The following is a 26,833-nucleotide window of genomic DNA, read 5'->3' on the forward strand; positions in this document are numbered from 1 at the left end:
TTCAACTGAAGTTATTTTAATTTTTCCGCATTAAAAAGTCATAAATTTGGAAATATTACGTCTTAGAAAAAAAGTTACAAAGTAAAAAAAAAGAATGTCGGCCGCATCAGGCCTTTAAATATGAATGATGAGTCTTTCTGCAAGAGGCAGCGGCATAGGGAAGGTCACGCGCCCGGAACGTCAATGCTTTGGGAGCAAAACCATAGAGGTGAGATTCCCCCACTGTGTAGCTGACGGCAAGAAAGTAACAAACAGACCAGGATCTCACAACTAAATCTGCTGGAAAGAGCTTCTCAGGAGAGTCCACGGCAGGACAAAGCAGTGCTGGTCTTATGGTGTTTTGGTGTGAGCTGCATCCCGAGCTCCATGGCCTCTGGTGAACAAACAATTAAGAAGAAACTGAAATCAGGAACAAGGCAGTATAATGATTTCTTGAGGCATGGCTTTAATTGTGCCAGTGCAAATCAGTTGTAAAGCTCATGTGTGTTATACGCAGTAAAGTACTGACACATGCAGTTTAAAACCCTCAAACCTTCAAAGGCATTTGAAGATTCAGCATGGAGAGTTTGATTCTTTTCAAAGCATGCAGCAAAAACTTAAATCGTCAGCTGAAGTGCTTAGCAGAAATGTAACATTAACAACAAAGCAAGAGAGATCGCGTGGACCAAGCAGACCCACCTGCCGCATTAAAAGTAAGCAGTAATGGTGTGTCGCGAAGGTCGGCCGGCGTGGATTGCTGACGTCAGCCGGCATGTCTCGCAAACGTCGACCAGCATGGGTCCTGAAGTTCCGCCGGGTAAAAGTGGGTCCCAGGGAAAAAAGTTTGAAAAACACTGACATAGAGCATAAATAGTCATAGATATTTACAGCATGGAAATAGGCCTATCAGTCAAGCTGGTCCATGCCACCCAGTTTCTGTCACTGAGCCTGCATTTAGCCCATATTCCTCTCTACCCACCATGCCCATGTAACTAACTGCTTTTTAAAGGATAAAATTGTACTCGCCTCTACCACTGCCTCTGGCAGCCTATGCCAGATGCTCACAACCCTGTGTGAAGAAAATTTCCACTCTGGTCTCTTTTTGAATCTCTCTCCTCTCACCTTAAATCTATGCCCTCTAGTTCTAAAATCCTCTACCTTTGGGAAAAGATGCTGACCATCTACCTTATCTATGTTCCTCAATATTTTTGTAGACCTCTGATCACCCAAAAGCCTCCTACTCACCAGGCAAAAATGTTCCAGCCTCTCCTTATAACTCAGACCATCAAGTCCTGGTAGCATCCTCGTAAATCTCTTCTGCACTCTTTCTAGTTTAACGATAAAAGGATGACCATATCTGAACACAGTATTCCATGTGTGGTCTTACCAATGTCTTATGCAACTTCAACAAGACATCCCAACTCCTGAATTCAATATTCTGACCAATAAAACCTAGCATGCTGAATGCCTTCTTCACCAACCTGTCCACCTACGATGACGCCTTCAAGGAGCCAAGAACCTGTATTCCTAGATCGTTGTTGTTTTGGCCAGTGTTTAGAGAACACCAAAAGTGTATCATGACGTTCGCCTGACCTACAACTTTTAATAGATTTTGGTTATGAGCTCAAGGGCCCACTTTACAGGTGTTATGCAACAGAAATCTTAAGTATTTTTAAACAAAACAATGTTTATTCTGTGAATCCAGTTAACATTTTATAAACACCCAGTTAACATCTTATCAACTACCAACACAAATCCCCCCCCCCCCCTAAAGATATACTCCAAAGGTAACCCTTAATAACTTTCCTAACAATATCCATAAGCCAAACACCCTTTTTTCCTACAAAACAGTAGATTTGAATTCCTTACAGAAAACAAGTATCACTTTGAAGATATCGTGGTCTGGAGACATTCTTTAGCATACAGAGAGAGACCAAAAATACACCCTCTTTGTTTGAATGCAGCTCCCAACTGAAAACAAAACCAAAAAACTCAGAGCCACAAAGCAGCTTCCAGTTCAAAAGGAAAGTATAAGACACAATCACAGCCTAGCTCCACCGACACAGTGACACCACTGCAGCCATTTGATAAAGCACACTTTTCTTAAAGGGACCCTCACATGAAACCCCCCCGCGCCCCCCCCCCCCCCCAAAAAAAAAACAATAAACCATCAACTTCAAGATGGTTTCATTTTTCACCTTTCCACTTTCCTTCAAGTAATATCGACAGTAAAAATACCTTTTTGTTCAGCAAAACAAAATACGTAAACATTTATAATAACATAGTCCATTTTAGTTCTTCTTCCTCCACCGAACCTGCTTCTCTTCATCGCATTCGTGACAAAGCATCGGCCTTCGCGTTTTCTCGTCCTGCCACATGTATTATTTTTAAATTAAATGGCTGTAACAATAAACTCCATTGAAAAAGTCTGGCATTGTTATTCCGGAATCCCTCCAAAACGTCAATGGATTATGATCAGCATATATAATTATTTCTGATGAATTACTGGTAATATAAATTTGAAAATGTTGCAAAGCCAGCACGATACTCAAAGTCTCCTTCTCAATTATTGAATACTTCTTCTGGTACTTATTCAATTTCTTTGAAAAATAACCAATGGACCGCTCTAGTCCTTCGTCATCTTATTGTAAGAGCACCGCAACTACGCCAACATCATTCGCATCAACAGCCGCTTTGAATAGTTTTGTGTAATTTGGGATGGCCAACACAGGAGCAGTGGTTAACACAGCCTTCAGGCTGCCAAATGCCTGTTGACACTCCGCTGTCCACTGAAATTTGCTACGCTTATTTAGCAAGTCCGTCAGTGGAGCGACCACACTGTTAAAATTCGGCACAAATTTCCGCTAAACTCCACTCATGCCAAATCGCATTAGTTCCCTTCATGTCGAGGGTATTGGAAACTCCCCAATAACCTTTGTTTTCACATCCCATGGGACCATTCGACCCTGTCCAATTGTATGGCCAAGGAAAGTGACTTGGGCTTTTCCAAATCCACTTTTGCCTAGGTTTATCACCAAACCAGCCTCCTGAAGTTGATCGAATAACTCCATCAGATGCTTCAAATGTTCTTTCCATGTCTGACTATAAATTACCAGATCATCGATGTATACTGCACAATTGGGTAATCCTGAAACAACTTTGTTAATTAACCGTTGAAATGAAGCTGGGGCGTTTCTCATGCCAAGTGGCATAACTTTGAATTGGTATAAACCATCTGGAGTCACAAAAGCTGAAATCTTCTTCGCCCTTTCGGATAAAGGTACCTGCCAGTAACTTTAAGTAAATACAGTTTGGAAATAAAAGCCGATTGTCCCACCTTCTCAATGCAATCCTCCAAGCATGGGATAGGATAAGAGTCCATTCTGTAACTGCATTAACCTTTCTATAACCATTGGGTACCGTCCAGTTTCGGTACCATCACTATGGGTGAGCTCCATTGGCTGCAACCCACTTCAATTATGCCATTTTTAAGCATACTCTCAATTTCTTTGTATCCTGTGCCAATTTTAAAGGGTTAAATCTCTATGGATGTTGTTTAATTGGAACAGCATTTCCCACATCTACACCATAAGAACATAAGAACTAGAAGCAGGAGTAGGCCATCTGGCCCCTCATGCCTGCCCCACCATTCAATGAGGTCATGGCTGATCTTTTGTGGACTCAGCTCCACTTTCCGGCCCGAACACCATAACCTTTAATCCTTTTATTCTTCAAAAAACTATCTATCTTTATCTTAAAAACATTTAATGAAGGAGCCTCTACTGCTTCATTGGGCAAGGAATTCCATAGATTCACAACCCTTTGGGTGAAGAAGTTCCTCCTAAACTCAGTCCTAACATGCATAGCCATTTTAGTACTTCCCAACTTATCTTCCCAAACTAACCCATGTGATATCAATAACTCTTTCAGGTCAGTTTATTTTTCCTCTGGACGGTAACTCATCAATGTATCCCTATTTTTAAGAACATCCTCATTTTCCAATTTAATTTGAGGGCTGTTAAATTCAAAGTCATCTGGATTTGGTTCTTCACTTTGAGTTACAATCATTAAAACCTCCTCCTTTTGCTCTCCTTCCCTTTCAAAGTACCTTTTAAGCATATTCACGTGACACACTCGGTGAGTTTTCCTTCTATCCGGCGTTCTTACCACATAATTCATCTCACTTAATTTCCTTTCAATCTGATAAGATCCACAAAACCTTGCTTTTAATGGTTCACCTACCACTGCTAACAATACTAAAACTTTATCTCCACTGGCAAAACTACGAACTTTTGCTTTCTTGTCCATTACCCGTTTCATCACATGTTGTGCAGCCTTTAAATGTTGTCTCGCCAATTCCGCTGCTCTATTTGATCGTTCCTTAAAATTTGGCATTAATCCAATAATGTAAGTTCCGACTGCTCACTCACCAATTTTTCCTTAATCAATTTAAGTGGTCCTCTTTCCTCATGACCAAAAATTAGTTCAAAAGGACTGAATTTGGTTGACTCATTAGTTGCATCCCTAAATGCAAACAGTACGAAATTTGTCCTTTGTCCCAATCCTCTGGATAATCTTGACAATAAGCCCTGAACATTGTCTTTAATGTCTGGTGCCAGCTTTCTAACGCTCTCTGCGTTTCTGGATGGTGAGCAGTGATTTAAATTGTTTTATTCCTAAGCTATCCATTAACTTCTTTGAATAGCCTTGAGCTAAAATGTGATCCTTGATCCAATTGTATTTCTGTAGGTAGTCCATATCTAGTAAAGAATTTAAGTAACTCCTCCACAATCTTTTTAGCTGTAATATTGCGTACTGGAATGGCCTCTGGAAACCTAGTAGACACATCCATTATAGTCAAAAGATATTGATTGCCACTTTTCGTTTTAGGAAGCAATCCTACGCAATCAATTAAGACCCTTGTAAAAGGTTGCTCAAATGCTGGAATGGGTATTAAGGGCGCTGGTTTTATCACTGCTTGAGATTTCCCTATCATTTGACATGTGTGACATGATTGACAAAATTTAACTATATCTTTATGTAGTCCAGGCCAATAAAAATGTTTTTGTATTTTAGCTTGAGTTTTCCTTACTCCCAAATAACCGCCCACTGGTACTCGCAACACCTTCTTTCTATACCCTACCGTCAATATCACTTGATGAACTTCTGCCCACTTTTCTTCCGCCTGCATATGTAAAGGTCTCCATTTTCTCATCAAGACATCACTTTTACAGTAATGAGATTCTGGTATACACTCAGATTCCTCTTCCGTGTATGCTTTCTGATACATCAGTTTTATTTCTATATCTTTCTGTTGCAACTCTGCCAATTTTCCCGAACTAAAAATATCCTCCTCATCATCCACCTGTTACTGTTCTTTTCAACCATCTGATCAAAATTGGTTTCTGATAATCGAACTTCAACTTTATTTTCACTCTTTGATTTCTCCTCGTTTTACGTGACATTGTTACTACACAATCCGGAAAAATCCCAGGATATTCGTCCTTCAACACTTCAGTTGTCTAATTTTCCACTGGCTTATCAACCACGGTAGGCATCACTCCCACTGCGATGGTATAGCTGTGATCCAGCTATACCATTACCCAAGATAAACTGTATTCCTGGACAAGATAGTTTCTCCATTACTCCTACTGTCACTTCACCAGACTTTCCAACCTTGCCTTACATAATGGAACACTACTCATCTCACACTGAATTCCACATATGACCACCTTTTCTGGCAATATTCCTCCCAAACTACATAACTCCTCATCTCTTACCATAAAAGATTGACTAGCTCCCATATCTCTTAAAATTGTGACTTCTTTACCTACTCCTCCTGGCACATGAGTAAACTTTATCCACACAAGTAAATTCTTTCCAAGAGATCTGACACGTTCTTATCAATCACCTCTTGATCAGGCTGTACAATCTTTTGCACCTCCTTCGCTTCACTTGGGCTTTCCTTTACCACTTTAACAAATCCCACTGGCTTATTCTGTTTTTCCACATCAGCCTTCCCAGTGCTTTTCTTAAACCACCAACACTGTGACTTTACATGGCCTAGTTTATTAACAGTGAAAACATTTGAAACTTTTCATTTCTCTTCTACCCTCCTGGATTTTTTAAAAATCTGAGGTACACTTTCCTTATTACCTCCCTTCAGATCCCCTTTACCTCCTGAGTATTTCTCTTTTCCCCAGTTTCTATTCCTCACAGGCTGAAACTGATGTCAGAAACCAAGCTTTCATTTATGAACTAATTCTTAATCATCTGCCATTTCTGCTGCTAACCTTGCAGTTTTAACCCTCTGCTCTTCCATGTGAGTTCTCACTACATCAGGAATTGAATTTTTAAACTCCTCCAAAAGTATAATTTTTCTGAGAGCTTCATACGTTTGGTCTATTTTCAAAATCCTTATCCACCTATCAAAATTACTCTGTTTGATCCTTTAACTCCATGTATGTTTGAGCAGGTTCTTTCCTTAAATTTCTACACCTTTCTCTGTAGGCTTCAGGCACTAGTTCATATGCACCTAAGGTGCATTTTTTCACCTCCTCATACGTCCCAGATACTTTCTCTGATAGAGATGCAAACACTTTACCAACGTTGATTGAATCACTAATACCCACATGTCCTGTGCCCATTTCATTTGTTTAGCTACCTTCTCAAATGAAATGAAAAAGGCTTCTGCCTCCTTCTCATCAAACTTTGGCAATGCTTGGACATATTTAAATAAATCCCCACCAAGCCTTCGACTTTGACGCTCTTTCTCTTTATCCTCATCACTATCCTCTAACTGTACATTTCTCGTTACATCTGCAAATTTTAACTGTCATGTTTCATGGCCATTTTCTGAAGTTCAAACTCTTTTCTTTTTCCCTTTTCTCTCTCTTTTTCCTATCTCTCGCTATGTCTTTTTCTTTTTCCCTGATCTGTACCTCCCTTTCTTTTTCTTTTTGTTCTGCAAGGACTATTCTTTCTTTCTTCTCTTTTTCCCTGATCTGTAGCTCCCTTTCTCTCTCTATTTACTCTCATTTCGTATTCAAGCTGCTTTAATTCTTTTTCATGTTCAAGTTGCTTGATCTGTAACTGAATTTTCGCCATTTAGACCATAAGACATAGGAGCGGAAGTAAGGCCATTCGGTCCACTCCACCATTCAATCATGGCTGATTTCAACTCCATTTACCCGCTCTCTCTCTCCATAGCCCTTAATTTCTCGAGAAATCAAGAATTTATCAACTTCTGTCTTAAAGACACTCAACGTCCCGGCCTCCACCACCCTCTGTGGCAATGAATTCCACAGACTCACCACTCTCTGGCTGAAGAAATTTCTCCTCATCTCTGTTCTAAAGTGACTCCCTTTTATTCTAAGGCCAAATATTTCCAATGAGTCTGACAGTATCTCAGGCAATTTTAAATGCTCAGCTACCGCCGTAAGTACCTCTTATTTTCGTATGCTGTCAGGTAACGTTAACTGCAATGTTTTTCCCCAAATCTAAAAACTTTTTTTCAGTCTCTGTTCGTAAGGTACTGCGTGTGACCTTCTCCACACCCTCTGAAAGAGCCATTGTCCACAACACACTCCCTACTTAAACTTGAATACCACACCTGAAAAGCAAACACAAATATGCTCAACCCTCACCGTCTTTAAGTTCACTGAGCCACCTGAATCACAAAAGATACTTTTACCCCACGAGCCCCCAATGTGTTATGGGCCAGGGGTTAGAGAACACCAAAGTATATCATGGAGTTCACCTGACCCACAACGTTTAATAGATTTTGGTTACGAGGAGCACATGGGCCCACTTTACAGGTGTTATGTAACAGAGATCTTAAGTATTTTTAAACATAAGAACTAGGAGCAGTAGTAGGCCATCTGGCCCCTCGAGCCTTCTCCGCCATTCAATGAGATCATGGCTGATCTTTTGTGGACTCAGCTCCACTTTCCGGCAACAATGTTTCCTGCAAACAAAACAATGTTTATTCTATGAATCCAGTTAACATTTTATAAACACCCAGTTAACATCTCATCAACTACCAACACAAATACCCCCAAAGATACAGTACTCTATAGGTAATCCTTAATAACTTTCCAAACATCCATAAGCCAAACACCCTTTTTTTACTACAAAACAGTAGGTTTGAATTCCTTACAGAAAACAACTATCACTTTGAAGTTATCAAGTGGTCTGGAGACATTCTTTAGCATGCAGAGAGACCAAAAATACACCTTCTTTGTTTGAATACAGCTCCCAACTGAAAACAAAACCAAAAAACTCAGCCTCAAAGCAGCTTCCAGCTCAAAACGAAAGTAAAAGACAGAATCACAGCCCAGCTACACCTACACAGTAACATCACTGCAGCCATTTGATAAAGCATACTTTTCTTAAAGGGACCCTCACATGACTATTCTGTAACTGTCCCCAACTCCCTACCATTAACTGAATAGGTTCTGCTTTGATCTACCAAAATGTCAAAGGTTTACTGAAGTCCATGTAAACAACATCCCCCGCCCTCCCCATATCAATCACCTTTGTCACTTCCTCAAAAAACTCGATCAAGTTAGTGAGGCACGACCTCCCCTTCACAAAACCATGCTGTCTATCGCTAGCGAGTCCATTTGTTTCCAAATGGGCATAAATCCTGTCCCTGAGAATTCTCTCCAATAATTTACCAACTACCGACGTCAGGCTCCAGTTACCGCCTATAGTTTCCTGGATTATCCCTGCTACCTTCCTTAAACAGCGGACCAGATTAGCTATTCTCCAGTCCTCTGGGATCTCACCTGTAGCCAATGAGGATATAAAGATGTTAGTTAAACCCCAGGCAATTTCCTCCCTTGCTTTCCTCAGTATTCTGGGATTGATGGATCTCGGTGTCTATTCGGAACCCTGGATATCCATTATCCCTTCTTAGTTCCCAAATAACAGAGATCAAGTCTGTGCTTTTTAGCAAAGTCCAGTTGAACGTTATTTGCCAGCTTGTGGTGCCCACTGGTAACTTTATTTTCAATACAATATTAAGAGAATTCCGACTAGTCCTTCAGCAAGCTAGTCAGATTGATTGTCTTTAGCGAATACAGTGGTTGAGTTTAAAATACAAATCGTGGTAATTCTTCAAATCATAATACACAGTATAAAAAGACCAAGTGATTTAAACAAAAGAAAGATGGCAATTTAGCAAAAGCAAGCCAAGATAATAGGTTTCAGAAAGAGATAGATTGATTCCGGAATGGATTTTTCCATCCCGACAAGTGATTCTTAAGAAGATTATTATCTTCAGGTTTTTCCTTCTTTACTTCTGTGATTGGCTTTAACTAACTAATAATTCACTCAATTTGGCCGAAGTGTCTGTCCATCAATTTAAGAGAGATATGTATTTAAATGTATCGGTGTGAATTTCCCATACCATCGCTTGCCAAGTTCCCAAATTATCGACACCTGCACCTCAACATAGACTGGCTGTTACTATAGAAACAGAACTGCCCGTACTGGCCAGTCACCCAGTTTTTACCAAACAATAGGCTCCTTTAGCTAGTTGAGTCACTGGCCTTGCAGGCCTCAAGCAACTTGTGGAATGTGAAAATACAGAGTCTCCTCCGATTAATTCCCAGCGAGAGTTGCACTGTATTAATGCTTAAAATTTCAATTAATTATTCTTAATGAGTTCTCAATTATCCTTTTACGTATATCATCTATAGCTAACTAAAAAAGCCAATTTCTATCAGTGATCAATCCCATCCGGCCCAGGAGACTTATTACCTTAATGTATTTTAAAACACCCAATATAGTGACTCTCATAGACCACCACCTCCTCTGGCGAGTCAAAATAAAATTCCTGCTTTTGATGCGACACCCACAAGAGTGTTTTTAAGATAAAGATAGATCGTTTTTTGAAGAATGAAGGGATTAAGGGTTATGGTGTTCGGGCCGGAAACTGGAGCTGAGTCCACAAAAGATCAACCATGATCTCATTGAATGGTGGAGCAGGCTCGAGGGGCCAGATGGCCTACTCCTGCTCCTAGTTCTTATGTTTTTATGTTCTAAGAGGGCAAGGTACAACACCCATTCACCCCATTCCTGGGGAAGGCAACCGTTATCCGATTATACCCAGCTCTCCACTTGACAGCTCTGGTAAATCCACAGCTCACTCCCCTCCTACTTCTTGGTCTGTCTCGCCACCTCAAGATCTTATCTTTATCCAGGAGCTCCACCATCATCGCCCTCGGCGGCTCTCCCACCTGCAGCCTCGTCCTCAGTGCTGTGGGCCCGATCCACCTCCAGGGGCCGGTCCAAGTCCCCCCACCTCCATCACCTTCTCCAAAATACTCGCCACATACACAGCAGAATAGATAAGCTAGAAGCAGGGAAGTGGTTTCCTTTGGCAGGTGAAACTCAAAAACTCGGGGGCATAGTCTAAAAATAAGGAGGAGCAGATTTAGTACTGATTCTTCACCCAAAGGGTTGTGAATCTGTGGAATTTCCTGCCCAGTGAAGCAGTTGAAGCTACCTCGTCGAATGTTTTCAAGGCAAATAGATTTTTGATCAGTAAAAGAATTAAGGGTTATTGTGAGCAGGCAGGTAAGTGGAGCCGAGTACACAAAAACATCAGTTATGTTCTTATTGACTGGGGAGCAGGCTTGAGTACGCAAATGGCTGACTCCTGGTTCTTATGTAATAGAATAGAACATTACAGCGTAGTACAGGCCCTTCGGCCCTCGATGTTGCGCCGACCTGTGAAACCAATCTAAAGCCCATCTACACTATTCCATTATCATCCATGTTTATCCAATGACCATTTAAATTCCCTTAATGTTGGCGAGTCCACTACTGTTGCAGGCAGGGCATTCCACGCCCTTACTACTCTCTGAGTAAAGAACCTACCTCTGACATCTGTCCTATATCTATCTCCCCTCAATTTAAAGCTATGTCCCTTCGTGCTAGCCATCACCATCTGAGGAAAAAGGATCTCACTGTCCACCCAATCTAATCCTCTGATCATCTTGTGTGCCTCTATTAAGTCACCTCTTAACCTTCTTCTCTCTAACGAAAACAGCCTCAAGTCCCTCAGCCATAACATCTTCCCTCCATACCAGGCAACATTCTGGTAAATCTCCTCTGCACCCTTTCCAATGCTTCCACATCCTTCCTATAATGCGGCGACCAGAACTGCACGCAATACTCCAAATGCGGCTGCACCAGTTTTGTACAGCTGCAACATGACCTCATGGCTCCGAAACTCAATCCCTCTACCAATAAAAGCTAACACACCGTACGCCTTCTTAACAACCCTATCAACCTGGGTGGCAACTTTCACAGATCTATGCACATGGACACTGGGATCTCTCTGCTCATCCACACTACAAAGAATCTTACCATTCGCCCAGTACTCCTTCCAAAATGAATCACCTCACACTTTTCTGCATTGAACTCCATTTGCCACTTCTCAGCCCAGCTCTGCAGCTTATCTATGTCCCTCTGTAACCTGCAACATCCTTCTGCACTGTCCACAACTACACCGACTTCAGTGTCATCCGCAAATTTACTCACCCATCCTTCTACGCCCTCCTCCAGGTCATTTATAAAAATAACAAAGAGCAGTGACCCCAAAACAGATCCTTGTGGTACACCACTAGTAACTGATAGTAAACCACTAGTAACCACAGTACAGATAGTAAAAGTTTCTACAAATACATAAAACAAAAAAGAGTGGCTAAGGTAAATATTGGTCCTTTACAGGATGAGAAGGGAGATTTAATAATGGGAGATGAGGAAATGGCTGAGGAACTGAACAGGTTTTTTGGGTCGGTCTTCACAGTGGAAGACACAAATAACATGCCAGTGACTGATGGAAATGAGGCTATGACAGGTGAGGACCCTGAGAGGATTGATATCACCAAGGAGGTAGTGATGGGCAAGCTAATGGGGCTAAAGGTAGACAAGTCTCCTGGCCCTGATGGAATGCATCCCAGAGTGCTAAAAGAGATGGCTAGGGAAATTGCAAATGCACTAGTGATAATTTACCAAAATTCACTAGACTCTGGGGTGGTCCCGGCGGATTGGAAATGAGCAAACATGACACCACTGTTTAAAAAAGGAGGTAGGCAGAAAGTGGGTAATTACAGGCCAGTGAGCTTAACTTCGGTAGTAGGGAAGATGCTGGAATCTATCATCAAGGAAGAAATAGCGAGGCATCTGGATGGAAATTGTCCCATTGGACAGACGCAGCATGGGTTCATAAAGGGCAGGTCGTGCCTAACTAATTTAGTGGAATTTTTTGAGGACATTAACAGTGCGGTAGATAACGGGGAGCCAATGGATGTGGTATATCTGGATTTCCAGAAAGCCTTTGACAAGGTGCCACACAAAAGGTTGTTCCTTTAAGATAAAGATGCATGGCATTAAGGGGAAAGTAGGAGCATGGATAGAGGATTGGTTAATTAATAGAAAGCAAAGAGTGGGGATTAATGGGTGTTTCTCTGGTTGGCAATCAGTAGCTAGTGGTGTCCCTCAGGGATCAGTGGTGGGCCCACAACTGTTCACAATTTACATAGATGATTTGGAGTTGGGGACCAAGGGCAATGTGTCCAAGTTTGCAGACGACACTAAGATAAGTGGTAAAGCAAAAAGTGCAGAGGATACTGGAAGTCTGCAGAGGGATTTGGACAGGCTAAGTGAATGGGCTAGGGTCTGGCAGATGGAATACAGTGTTGACAAATGTGAGGTTATCCATTTTGGTAAGAATAACGGCAAAAGGGATTATTATTTAAATGATAAAAAATTAAAACATGCTGCTGTGCAGAGAGATCTGGGTGTGCTAGTGCATGAGTCGCAGAAAGTTGGTTTTCAGGTGCAACAGGTGATTAAGAAGGCAAATGGAATTTTGTCCTTCATTGCTAGAGGGATGGAGTTTAAGACTAGGGAGGTTATGCTGCAATTGTATAAGGTGTTAGTGAGGCCACACCTGGAGTAGTGTGTTCAGTTTTGGTCTCCTTACTTGAGAAAGGACGTACTGGCACTGGAGGGTGTGCAGAGGAGATTCACTAGGTTAATCCCAGAGCTGAAGGGGTTGGATTACGAGGAGAGGTTGAGTAGACTGGGACTGTACTCGTTGGAATTTAGAAGGATGAGGGGGGATCTTATAGAAACATACAAGATTATGAAGGGAATAGATAGGATAGATGCGGGCAGGTTGTTTCCACTGGCGGGTGAAAGCAGAACTAGGGGGCATAGCCTCAAAATAAGGGGAAGTAGATTTAGGACTGAGTTTAGGAGGAACTTCTTCACCCAAAGGGTTGTGAATCTATGGCATTCCTTGTCCAGTGAAGCAGTAGAGGCTCCTTCATTAAATGTTTTTAAGATAAAGATAGATAGTTTTTTGAAGAATAAAGGGATTAAGGGTTATGGTGTTCGGGCCGGAAAGTGGAGCTGAGTCCACAAAAGATCAGCCATGATCTCATTGAATGGCGGAGCAGGCTCGAGGGGCCAGATGGCCTACTCCTGCTCCTAGTTCTTATGTTCTTATGAACTCCAGGCTGAACATTTCCTATCAACCACCTGTCTTCTTACAGCTAGCCAATTTCTGATCCAAACCGCTAAATCACCCTCAATCCCATGCCTCTGTATTTTTTGCAATAGCCTACCGTGGGAACCTTATCAAACGCTTTACTGAAATCCATATATGCCATGACAACTGCTTTACCCTCGTCCACCTGTTTGGTCACCTTCTTAAGGAACTCAATATGGTTTGTGAGGCACGACCTACCCTTCACAAAACCGTGTTGACTATCCCTAATCAGATTATTCCTTTCTAGGTGATTTTTGAATCCTATCTCTTATAATCCTTTCCGAGACTTTGCCCCAACAGAAGTAAGGCTCATTGGTCTATGGTTCCCGGGGTTGTCTCTACTCCCCTTCTTGAACAAGGGGACATTTGCTATCCTCCAGTCTTCTGGCACTATTCCTGGAGACAATGACGACATAAAGATCAAAGCTAAAGGCTCAGCAATCTCCTCCCTAGCTTGACGAATGTGATATAAAATAGTTACTTTAGAGATACTAGTTAATGTAATGTAGAAATAAGCCACTTTGATTCTGGCAGTTAGGGACAAAGGGATTTGAGACCGCATGGAAAAAGCAGGAAGAGGTGTGTCTATGAGAGTGATGCTGCATTGATAGGGGCCAGAGAAAGGGATTGGAAGTGAGCCAATCAGAATAGATCAAACAGGTCAGGAGGGATATAGGCTGACCTATGGGCGTCGAGTATGTGAAACTTGATACCATTTGAATTGATTTGCAGAGATCCCTTTGTTTCTTTGTTCATTCGCTTTCTGGGATATAGGAAACTGGATGTCTCTTATATTTCTATGAAATGAATCAAGCTTGCAAGCTAAATAAATAACTTCTTTTTACGTGCGAATCCATCTCAACTTTTATTGAGGCCAGACTGACAGAGAAAGAAATTTGGGAATCAACAAGCTTCCCAGAGAATCCTAGGATAAATCCCATCCGGCTCAGGGGACTTACCTATTTTCACACTTTCCAGAATGGCTAACACCTCCTCCTTATTAACCTCAATCCCGTCTAGTCTAGTAGCCTGTATCTCAGTATTCTCCTCGACAACATTGTCTTTTTCCTGATGAAAAATATTTATTTAGCGCCTCTCCTATCTCCTCGGACTCCACGCACAACTTCCCGCTACTGTCCTTAACTGGCCCCTCTTACCCTAGCCATTCATTTATTCCTGAGAGACCTATAAAAAGCTTTAGGGTTTTCCTTGATCCTACCTGCCAAGGACTTCTCATGTCCCCTCCTGGCTCTTCTTAGCGCTCTCTTTAGGTCCTTCCTGGCTAACTTGTAACTCTCAAGCGCCCTAACTGAACCTTCACGTCTCATCTTTACATCAGCCTCCTTCTTCCTCTTGACAAGCGATTCAACTACTTTAGTAAACCATGGTTCCCTCACTCGACCACTTCCTCCCTGCCTGACAGGTACATACTAATAAGCTCCACATTTCAATTATGCCCATCCCCTGCAGTTTCCTTCCCATCCTATGCATCCTAAGTCTTGCCTGATCGCATCATAATTGCCTTTCCCCCAGCTATAACTCTTGCCCTGCGGTATATACATATCCCTTTCCATCGCTAAAATAAACGTAACTGAATTGTGGTCACTATCACCAAGGTGCTCACATACCTAACACCTGGCCTGGTTCATTACCCAGTACCAAATCTAATGTGGCGTTGCCTCTGGTTGGCCTATCTACATACTGTGTCAGGAACCCTGCACACATTGGACAAAAACTGACCAATCTAAAGTACTCGAACTATAGCATTTCCAGTCAATATTTGGAAAGTTAAAGTCCCCCATAACAACTACCCTGTTACTTTCGCTCCTATCCAGAATCATCTTTGCAATCCTTTCCTCTACATCTCTGGAACTTTTTGGAGGCCTATAGCAAACTCCCAACAGGGTGACCTCGCCTTTCCTGTTTCTAACCTCAGCCCATACTACCTCAGTAGACGTGTCCTCATCCAACGTCCTTTCTACCACCGTAATACTGTCCTTGACTAACAATGCCACACCGCCCCCTCTTTTACCACCTTCCCTGAGTTTACGGAAACATCTAAACCCCGGAACCTGTAACAACCGTTCCTGTTCCTGCTCTATCCATGTCCCCGAAATGGCCACAACATCGAAGTCCCAGGTACCAACCCATGCTGCAAGTTCACCCACCTTATTCCGGATGATCCTGGCGTTGAAGTAGACACACATCAAACCACCTTCCTGCCTGCCGGTACACTCCTGCGACCTTGAAACCTTACTCACGACCTCACTACTCTCAACCTCCTGTACACTGAAGCTACAATTCAGGTTCCCATCCCCCTGCTGAATTAGTTTAAACCCTCCCGAAGAGCATGAACAAATTTCCCCCCCAGGATATTGGTACCCCTCTGGTTCAGGTGTAGACCATCCCATTTGTAGAGGTCACACCTACCCCAGAATGAGCCCCAATTATCCAGGTATCTGAATCCCTCCCTCCTGTACCATCCCTGTAGCCACGTGTTCAACTGTTCTCTCTCCCTATTCCTCGTCTCACTAGCACGTGGCACGGGTAACGTGGCAGAGATAATAACTCTATTTGCTCTAGCTCTAAGATTCCACCCTAGCTCCCTGAATACCTGCTTTACATCCCCATCCCTTTTCCTACTTATGCCGTTGGTGCTTATGTGGACCACGACTTGGAGCTGCTCCCCCTCTCCCTTAAGGCTCCCGAAAACACGATCCGAGACATCATGGACCCTGGCACCTGGGAGGCAACACACCAACCGCGAGTCTCTCTCTCGTTCCCACAGAATCTCCTATCTGTCCCCCTAACTATGGAGTCCCCAATGACTAATGCTCTACTCCTCTCCCCACTTCCCTTCTGAGCAACAGGGACAGACTCTGTGCCAGAGACCTGTACCCCATGGCTTACCCATGGTAAGTCCCCCCCCCCCACCAGTATCCAAAGCGGTATACTTGTTAATAAGGGGAACGACCACAGGGGATCCCTGTACTGACTGCTTCCTCCCAGCCCCTCTCACCGTCACCCATCTATCTTCATTCTTCGGAGTAACTATACCGCTGAAGCTTCTATCTATGACCGCCTCTGCCTCCCGAATGATCCGAAGTTCATCCAGTTCCCTAACATGGTTTTTGAGAAGCTGGAGATGGATGCACTTCCCACAGGTGAAATCAGCATATGGGACACTGAAGTGTCCCTCATCTCAAACATTCTGCAATTCTGCAGGAGGAACATTGCACTGCCTTCCCCGCCATCCCCTCTAGATAACTTGCAGATAAAACAAGAAAAAGAAAGAGCTTACCTGATATTCACTCAACCCTTTAGGTTAGAGGAGGTGGCTCCTCTCCCGCACTTTTAAATCGCCGGCTCCTCTCTGGCGCTTTTAAATCTCCGGCTCCTCTCCCGTGCTTTTAAATCTCTTAATGGCTGTAAGATCACATTTTTATTTCTACCTGTGCTGTCAATTCATGCGTTCAGCTACAGAATGTTCTTTTACTGTAACCTCTTGCCTTATTTGCTAATGCGCTCTTAGATTTTGCAATCTGTCCCTTCCCGCCACACTCTGATCCTCATTTTCCATATTCCTACCTGGCTCTTTTGCCTTGTCTACTCTAATTTCTCTCATCTCTTGAAACCTGATCCCTTGCCCCATTACTTAGTTTAAATCCCTCTCTAGCACCCTAGTTATACCACTCACCTGAATGCTTCATGCAGCACGCTTCGGATGAAGACTGTTCCAACAGTCTTTCTCCCACTTTCCCCAATATTGGTCATGATGTGGAGATGCCGGCGTTGGACTGGGGTGAGCACAGTACGAAGTCTTACAACACCAGGTTAAAGTCCAACAGGTTTGTTTCGATGTCACTAGCTTTCGGAGCGCTGCTCCTTCCTCAGGTGAATGAAGAGGTCTGTTCCAGAAACACATATATAGACAAATTCAAAGATGCCAAACAATGCTTGGAATGCGAGCATTAGCGGGTGATTAAATCTTCACAGATCCAGAGATGGGGTAACCCCAGGTTAAAGAGGTGTGAATTGTACCAAGCCAGGACAGTTGGTAGGATTTCGCAGGCCAGATGGTGGGGGATGAATGTAATGCGACATGAATCCCAGGTCCCGGTTGAGGCCGCACTCATGTGTGCGGAACTTGACCCTGCTCGGCGATTCTGCGTTGTCGCGGGTCCTGAAGGCCGCCTTGGAGAACGCTTACCCGGAGATCAGAGGCTGAATGCCCTTGACTGCTGAAGTGTTCCCCGACTGGAAGGGAACATTCCTGCCTGGTGATTGTTGCGCGATGTCCGTTCATTCGTTGTCGCAGCGTCTGCATGGTCTCGCCAATGTACCACGCTTCGGGACATCCTTTCCTGCAGCGTATGAGGTAGACAACGTTGGCCGAGTCGCACGAGTATGTACCGCGTACCTGGTGGGTGGTGTTCTCACGTGTAATAGTGGTATCCATGTCGATGATCTGGCACGTCTTGCAGAGATTGCCATGACAGGGTTGTGTGGTGTCGTGGTCACTGTTCTGAAGACTGGGTAGTTTGCTGCAAACAATGGTTCGTTTGAGGTTGCGCGGTTGTTTGAAGGCAAGTAGTGGGGGTGTGGGGATGACCTTGGCAAGATGTTCATCGTCATCAATGACGTGTTGAAGGCTGTGAAGAAGATGACGTAGTTTCTCCGCTCCGGGGAAGTACTGGATGACGAAGGGTATTCTGTCGGTTGTGTCCCATGTTTGTCTTCTGAGGAGGTCGGTCCGGTTTTTCGCTGTGGAGCGTTGGAACTGTCGATCGATGAGTCGAGTGCCATATCCCGTTCGTACAAGGGCATCTTTCAACGTCTGTAGATGTCTGTTACGCTCCTCCTCGTCTGAGCAGATCCTGTGTATACGGAGCGCTTGTCCATAGGGGATGGCTTCTTTAATGTGTTTAGGGTGGAAGCTGGAGAAGTGGAGCATCATGAGGTTATCCGTAGGTTTGCGGTAAAGCTAAGTGCTGAGGTGACCATCCTTGATGGAGACGAGTGTGTCCAAGAATGCAACTGATTTTGGAGAGTAGTCCATGGTGAGTCTGATGGTTGGATGGAACTTATTAATGTTATCGTGTAGTCGTTTCAGTGATTCTTCGCCGTGGGTCCAAAGGAAAAAAATGTCATCGATGTATCTGGTGTATAACATCGGTTGAAGGTCCTGTGTGGTGAGTAGGTCCTGTTCAAACTTGTGCATGAAGATGTTGGCGTATTGGGGTACGAATTTGGTCCCCATGGCTGTTCCGTGCGTCTGGATGAAGAACTTGTTGTCGAAGGTGAAGACGTTGTGATCCAGAATGAAGCGGATGAGTTGCAGAATTGCGTCTGGAGATTGGCAGTTGTCGGTGTTGAGTACTGAGGCTGTTGCAGCAATGCCGTCGTCATGGGGGATGCTGGTGTAGAGTGCCGAGACGTCCATTGTGATGAGGAATGTTCCTGGTTCAACTGGTCCATGGGTGCTGAGTTTCTGTAGGAAGTCCGTCGTGTCGCGACAGAAGCTGGGTGTACCTTGTACGATGGGTTTCAAGATGCCCTCAATGTAGCCAGAGAGGTTCTCACGCAGGGTCCCATTGCCTGAAACGATAGGGCGGCCTGGTGTGTTGGCCTTATGTAGTTTCAGGAGGCAGTAGAGATCTCCAATGCGGGGAGTACGTGGGATGAGAGCACGTAGGGTACTCTGAAGATCTGGATCCAAGGTCTTGATCAGTCTGTTAAGTTGGCGGATGTGTTCCTTGGTCGGATCTGCGGGTAACTGTCTGTAATGTTCTTGGTTGTTCAGTTGTCGGTATACTTCTTTGCAGTAGTCCGTTCTGTTCAATACGACAGTGGCCCCCCCTTTGTCTGCTGGTTTGATGACGATGCTGTGGTTGGTCTTGATGGGGCGGATGGCATTGCGTTGTGCTTGGGTGACGTTCGAGGCTGTCTTGTGAATGCGACTGATGAATCTGGCATTGACGCGACTCCTGACGGCTTGAGCATACATGTCGAGTCTAAGGCAGCGGCCTTCCGGAGGGGTCCAATTCGACTCTTTCCTCTTCGGTTGCCGCACCGCAGATCTCTCGGTCTGCTGTTCCGGTTCATTGGTAGTCTGCTTGGGTTCGCTGTTGGCCTCTTGGGGTCTGTGGATCTGTAAAGATTTAATCACCTGCTAATGCTCGCATTCCAAGCATTGTTTGGCATCTTTGAATTTGTCTATATATGTGTTTCTGGAACAGACCTCTTCATTCACCTGAGGAAGGAGCAGCGCTCCGAAAGCTAGTGACATCGAAACAAACCTGTTGGACTTTAACCCAATATTAGTGCCAGCGCCCCCATGAATCAAAACTCCATTGCTCCCTTGCCAATTTTCCAGTCATGCATTTAACCCTCTATTCTAATTTACCTCAGGTTTAGTCCCTCGCATACCATGCCCCCTCAACAGAACCTCTTTCCCCCAGTTTCGTTGTCGGTGGCTCCTGGATTCTGCCCCTCCCACTGCAAGTTCCTCTCCAACCCTGGCACCGGACAGACGGCACCGCCAATTGGGACTCCCGCTCTGGGCCACTCTTCCTCGGGCTACACGAACCCCAGCCACCATGTGTCACGGTACCACGGCCAGTTTGACCCCCACCCAGCTGGTACAAAGTGTCGGATACCTTGACCACCACCTCCCTCCCCCACGCATCGCAACGTCGGCAGCTCAGCCTCCGCCATGCAGCTGGGTGACTCCGAGCCGTCCGGGGGGAGCCGCCGCCAAATTCCGCAGCTGCGACACCTCACCGGGCCCCGCCATCTTCGAGGCCTGTCGATTCGCGCACACTCTCCGTCCGTTCATCATTCACAAACGCCGCTCTTGTCGACAAACTTCAGCGCCGCCGACAAACCGTTACAAGAGGATAAACGAGCAATACACTCACCGGTCGATAATAACCCGTCTCTTCTTCCTTCGCGCCTCAACCGCCAGCCGCTTGCCTCGACGCCCTCATGCGCTCGCTGTTCCCGCCCGCCAAAGCGCCGCGCCTGCGCGAGCGCCACCCCCAGGGCCGCGCGCGAGCGAGGACCGTTGGTGACGTCACCCCGCCGCGCGCGCGAGCTTTTCATTCGCACTCCCACCGGCCTGTGCGCACCCAAGATGGCGGCGCCCGTCCTGGTGCACAGTTGTCGTCGGCCTCCGGTAAAGAAAACGATTTTTGTGCGCTGCTCTCTCGCGTCTTTGTTAATGTTCCCCTTTCAACGCTGATGGTGATCGCGAGGGTTTAGTTCGGTTAAATGCATAAGCAGACACATGAAACGGCCGGAATATACTTATATGTGGGGTTTGCTCCTAAAATAACTTACAATGACCCAGCGCCTTGCCCGAGCCCCCACTGCTTCAGTGTGCCCAGTGTCACTCTGTACTAGTCTAATTTTCAGAGGTTTTCGACTCCGCCCCAGAACACCAGCTGGCGATCAATGGGGGGGGGGGGGGGGGAGAAAGAAAATCAGCTTCCATATTCAAGCTTTAATAAAATAAAGCAATAACCCAGTTTGAAGACACTGACACTGAACTTGAATTCCAGGTTCTGTTATCTTGGCAACGTGGGATTTTTTGGAGAAGAAGTATACAGACAACGGCTTCATGCTTTAAGGTAAACAGGATTACAAGTAAGCGGAATCGGACGTGAAAGATTAGGGATTAAACTGATACATAGAAGATAGGAGGAGGCCGTTCGAGCCTGCTCCACCATTAGGATCATGGCTGATCATGCAACTCAATAGTTTTCTCTCCCTAACCCTGGATCCCATTCGCCTCGAGTGCCATATCGTGCCACCTCTTGGATGTATTCAATGTCTTCGCCTCAATGACTTCCCATGGTAATGAATTCCACTCTTTAGTGATGTCTCCTCATCTCTGTCCTAAACGGGCGACCCCGAATCGTCAGACTGTGACCCCTGTTTCTGGACACCCACAATTGGGAACATCCTCCCTACATCCACCCCATCTAGTCCTGTTCAAATTTTATAAATCTCGGAGATCCTCCCCCCCCTTCATTCATCTGAACTCCAGCGAAAGCAATCCTGACCCAGTCAATTTCTCCTCATGCGCCATCCCCCGCATCAGCCTGGTAAACCGTCACTGCACACCCTCGAGAGCAAGAACATCCTTCCTCAGAAAATGTATCTGTTGATCGGAGACGAGCTTGATTAACCCTTAACTGGTGAAAGATGAGAAGATTTAGCCAGGGGCAGGTGGGGGGAGGAAATTGATCTGGGGAGATTTAAAGTAGTTAACTAATGGGAAATTGCAGGGGAAATTCTTCACAGAGGGTTGTTCAGATTTGAATTCACTGACTGAAAGAGTGATGGAAGCAGATTGCACAGTATCTTTCAAAAAATAAATATACATGCACTTGATGGGTCTAATTCGCAGGATTATGGATGAAAGTATGGTGTGTGTGTGACCAAATTAGAAATGAAAATGAAATGAAAATTGCTTATTGGCACAAGTAGGCTTCAAATGAAGTTACTGTGAAAAGCCCCTAGACGCCACATTCCGGCGCCTGTTCGGGGAGGCTGGTACGGGAATCGAACAGTGCTGCTGGCCTGCCTTGGTCTGCTTTAAAAGCAAGCGATTTAGCCCAGTGTGCTAAACCAGCCCCTCACTTTCAAAGAGTTGGCATAGGCATGACATGCTGTACAATTTTATGGATCTAATTTTGTGATGGAGATGAAAATTTGGATTCTGAATCGATGAAATAGAAATTGGTCCCTCAGGCTTGCTCTGCTATTCAATAAACTAATTGCTGATTGGTTTGTGTTTCCAGTACTGCTTTCCCATATACTCCGGTCACATTTGGTTCTCTTGTGTAAGGAGAATCTATCTGCCTCCGCCTTAAAAATATTCAGTGATCTTGCTCCACCGCCTTTGGAGGCAGAGAGAGTTCCAAAGTCACATAGCCCTTAGAAAAACATTTCCTCACCTCTGTCCTAAAAGGGAAACCCTGAATTTTACAACAGTGTGCCCTAGTTCTGGATTCACCCACAAGAGGAAACATCCTTTTCACATCCACTTTGTCAAAACCATTGAGAAGCGAGCTCAGCCTTTCTAAGCTAAGCTAAAACAACCTGTTTATTCTAGGTATCAATCTAGTAAACCTCCTCTGAATCGCATCCAATGTATTTACATTCTCCTTAAATAAGGAGACAAAAACTGCACTCAATATCCGAGCGGTGGTCTCACGAATGCCCTGTATAAATGTACCGAACACATCTTCACGTGTGTTCCCATAATAAAGGATAACATTCCATTAGCCTTCTTGATTAAATGCTGCACCTGCACAGTAACATTTTTTGTGACTCATGCACCCAGATCCCTCTGCACCTTGGAATTCTGCAGTCATTCTCTGTTTAAGTAATACTCCTTTATTCTTCCTGAAAAGTGAACAACGACACATTTTCCTCCCCCATTATACTTTGTTGCTCGTTTTAGCCTTAGTTTAGTTGCTCTTGTTCTATCACCTTTGCTCTCGAGTCGCCAGGTATCTTTCTGATACCGCCACGTGGTTCAAGTCCGAGTAATGATCAATAATCCAACACACCGCTTAGTAAGAGTTAAATCAACGCACATTTATGATATACAGTAATCAATACTTATACATTAATTCTACTTCGAAGCTACTTCCAACAACTAACAGGCCAATACTTAACTTTGGCAAGGGCCCACCAGGTCAGGGAAACAAATGGCCTTTCATATGGGTTTTGAGCCTGCGGGATTCAAAGCTGATACAGGTCGATAGCCAGCAGTGCCTATCTCGTAGCGAGCGTTGGAGTAAGACTTACGATTCTAACGGCTGTTGTGGAAGGTCAGCAGAAGGATCTCGAAGGGTGCAGAGAGGAGAAGAAGGGTCGATTTGAACTTGGACTCTATTCTTATAGTCCCCAGGGGCTTCCCGCCTTTCGGAATCACTTGGTTCGATATTCTCCAATGCTGGAGCGATTCCTTGACCGATGGGCGGTTTTGGGGTGGTCGTTCACCTCTCTTTCCTGTAGGCTCCTGCTGGCGCCTAAAGGTCTGGGTTGGCTTTGTGTCTCTAATTTGTTGCACATTGTTCCCGGGGATTGCTAATTTATATTCAGATGGCTGGTGTGTTGTTATGTTGATAGCTGCAGGTATCGATTCTGTCTTGCCTCCCCAGAGGCGAATATACAGTTTTGCCTGCAGCTGCCTGTTTGAGTCCGGTTGGCTGATTTTCCCATCAGCCTCTTCCGTTCGCCATTTTAAATCGGGGTTTGGCCATTCTAATCGGGAGTTAGCCATTTTAACCGGCTACAACTTCATTTGCCAAATGTTTGCTCACGAAACGTACTATACCTTCTTACATCTTCATCATAATGAGAATTCGAGTTCTCAGTCTGGTTCAGTAAATATACTGAGTTGGAATTGTAGGTAAGATTAGTTATTTTATTTGCGCGGCTTGCCGGCGGACAGACTCCACCGGAGTCTGTCGAATCCACCAGAGTAAGTAAAAAACAAACATGCTCCGACATATACATTGTTATCTCCTCAGTAAATTGAATGAGGCTTCATACATGACCAAATAAGGTAACTTGACAACTACGGGTTCCCATAGGTTGTTCTTAACTTCTTAACATGACCAAATAAGGTAACTTGGCAACTATAGGGTTCCGATAGGTTCTTCTTACATTCCTTTTGTCCAATGGTCTTTTGCCAGTATCTGTCCTTACAGAGCGACTCAGTGGCTACCCACCCCACGTCATACATTCTCAGAATTCCACAGCTGCAGAACTGCACCTCTTTGCAAGCACAAGCCAGAGATCTTTGCAAGGTCTGACAACCTAGCTCCTCCCTCCCCCATAGCAAGATCCACTCCTGACTTGGCCTAATTACCCATCAAGCTCTAGTGCCATGCCTTTCTGTTCATTTCCTCAATAACATACTTAGCTATCTTAGTGTCATATACAAATTTTGCGACCATGCCTTCACACTCCTTATCTCAATCATTGATGTACATTGTGAAACATTCAGGCCCCAGCCAGTCTCCACTCGTCACATCCTGCCAATTCGACAGAGACACATTTACGCTTACTCTGTTTTCTGACAGCCAGCCAATCTTTTCTCCAGACTGGTATGCTGCCCCTTGGATTTCATAACCTTTGATGTGGCACATTACCAAATGTCTTCTGGAATCCAGGTATAGGCTCCCCTTTATCCACAGCCCACGTTACTCCTTCAGAGAACTGTAATAAATTGGTTCAACATGATTTCCCTTTCACAAAACCATGCCAACTCTTGCTGATTTTTGAACTGCTCAGTGAGAACATCTTCAATGATCAACTCTAACATGTTATAGATTTAACAATTCTATAAGAAACAGACACTAAAAACTCCCTTTTTCCAGAACCGGGCTGCTCGTGTCCGTGTTGGCAAGGGTGATAAGCCAGTTACCTACGAGGAGGTGCATCCACCTCACTTCATTGCTCACAGAAAAGGTTGGCTCTCTCTACACACCAGTGAGTAACTTGCAACTTTACTTTTTCTTTGAACACAATATTGCCCAAGTATAAAACACTCCAAGAACTCTGTAAAAGTAGGACAGCACGTAAAAATGCATTGAATGTGTGAGAGGTGGTAAGATTGTTTACAGTTTCCTTGTAAGCCACATGAACAGAACAGCATATTAAAGAATTAATGCAGATTCATGTTAAATTGGACGGGCGGCACGGTGTCGCAGTGGTTAGCACTGCTGCCTCACGGCGCTGAGGACCCGGGTTCGGTCCCGGCACCGGATCACTGTCCATGTGGAGCTTGCACATTCTCCCCGTGTCTGCGTGGGTTTCACCCCCACAACCCAAGATGGATAGGTGGATTGACCACACTAAGTTGCCCCTTAATTGGAAAAAAAACCATTCGGTACTCTAAATTTAAAAAAAGTTAAATTGGACAAGGTTGATAATTGTGTGATTTTAATCTGCTTCTGGTTTACGATTTCAAAATGTTAAGCAATCTATGGTCATGAAGAAATATGGATCACAGTTTTCCAGGCAAATGGTTCTGAGCAGACCTACCTGAGGGTGGTGCTGTTGAGGACCATCTGATAATACTCGTGGGATTTGCTGTTAAATTAACTGTGCTGGCAACACTCAAGCAACAGTAAAGGATACTAAATATCTTCAACTTGATTCAGGCAATCTGGATGGCGAAGAGGGTGCTGCAGACCGCACAATTGAAGATGTTTTCATCCGCAAGTTTATTTATGGAACATTCCACGGATGTCTGGCCAATGATGTGGTATTGAAGAGAAGAGCTAACGTCATTGTCATCTGCGCCATCTTCATTCAGAAACTGCCACCTCAAAAATTCTATTTCTTAATAGGCTACACGGAGACTCTCCTCTCGTACCTGTATAAATGTCCTGTCAAGATGGAAGTTCAGACAGTAGATAAGAAGATTGTGTACAAATACATATGACAATGCACAACAAACATGATTTGCTGACATCTGCTCCCATTATTCAATAAGTACAGTTGCCTGGTTGTTTTCTAATTTTTTAAAAAATGCTCTACTGGATATTTTAGATACCCGATGGTAAACGCTGCATTTGTTTACGCGGCATTTTTTTGTTTGCTATCTTGTCTAATTTCTGCCTTTCTACTATGTTTTTGGGCAAAGTACACATTAAAAACTGGGCTTTGCAGATGTCGGAGTCAAGCTCCTGCGACTTGAACTCCATGCCATCTCTGGTGTCAAGAATTTACAGGACAATTCAATGAAAGCCCTAACATCTCAGGCTGCAGTTGTACTCTGTCAGCAAAATCAGAGGAACATTTGGTTAAACTACTCAGAAGTACCACCTCAATCCACTCGTGATTGACAATTGGTAATATTGACGTGAGAGTGCAGAAAATCAACTTTAAATGAGTGTGCAAGTCCTGCAAAATTCTAAACTGAAGGAGCCACAGCTAAATTGTTTCTTTCACTCGGATTGGCTTCGGTGGGAAGTCTCCGAAATCTGCATCATTTCACATTTAGCAGCACCATATGTCCATAAGTGTACCCTACTCTTTTGTCACAGCAAAATAATATTGTACCAGACTCGTATAAAATTCTAAATTACTCTGACCATTTTACTGTCAAGACATCTACTATAGTAATTGTGCTATAAACTGAAGTCACATTAATAAAGAAATTGTTCTAAAATATTGATTATAGTGCACTGTATTTACCTTTTTTCCCCAATTAAGGGGCAATCCACATACCCTGCACATCTTTGGGTTGAGGGG

General features: G+C 44.2%; 1 protein-coding gene and 1 long non-coding RNA gene across 2 annotated transcripts; one reads left to right on the top strand and one right to left on the bottom strand.

Annotated features, from left to right (window-relative positions):
- On the bottom strand, window positions 1-21,021 carry LOC140396912 (uncharacterized). The gene is made up of 4 exons (XR_011936648.1): window positions 20,470-21,021; window positions 16,851-16,975; window positions 679-781; window positions 1-373 (listed from the first exon to the last, which is right to left on the bottom strand). It is a non-coding gene; the product is annotated as an uncharacterized lncRNA (long non-coding RNA).
- mrps24 (mitochondrial ribosomal protein S24) lies at window positions 20,621-26,752 on the top strand. Its single transcript, XM_072485821.1, has 4 exons — window positions 20,621-20,726; window positions 21,112-21,180; window positions 24,952-25,063; window positions 25,738-26,752. The coding sequence occupies exons 1-4, from the start codon at window positions 20,685-20,687 to the stop codon at window positions 26,019-26,021; spliced, it is 507 nt and encodes a 168-aa protein (XP_072341922.1). The 5' UTR covers window positions 20,621-20,684; the 3' UTR covers window positions 26,022-26,752.
- Window positions 26,753-26,833: the final 81 nt, after the last annotated feature.

The sequence above is a fragment of the Scyliorhinus torazame genome, chromosome 20 (genome assembly GCF_047496885.1).
Source record: "Scyliorhinus torazame isolate Kashiwa2021f chromosome 20, sScyTor2.1, whole genome shotgun sequence".
NCBI classification, from domain to species: domain Eukaryota; kingdom Metazoa; phylum Chordata; class Chondrichthyes; order Carcharhiniformes; family Scyliorhinidae; genus Scyliorhinus; species Scyliorhinus torazame.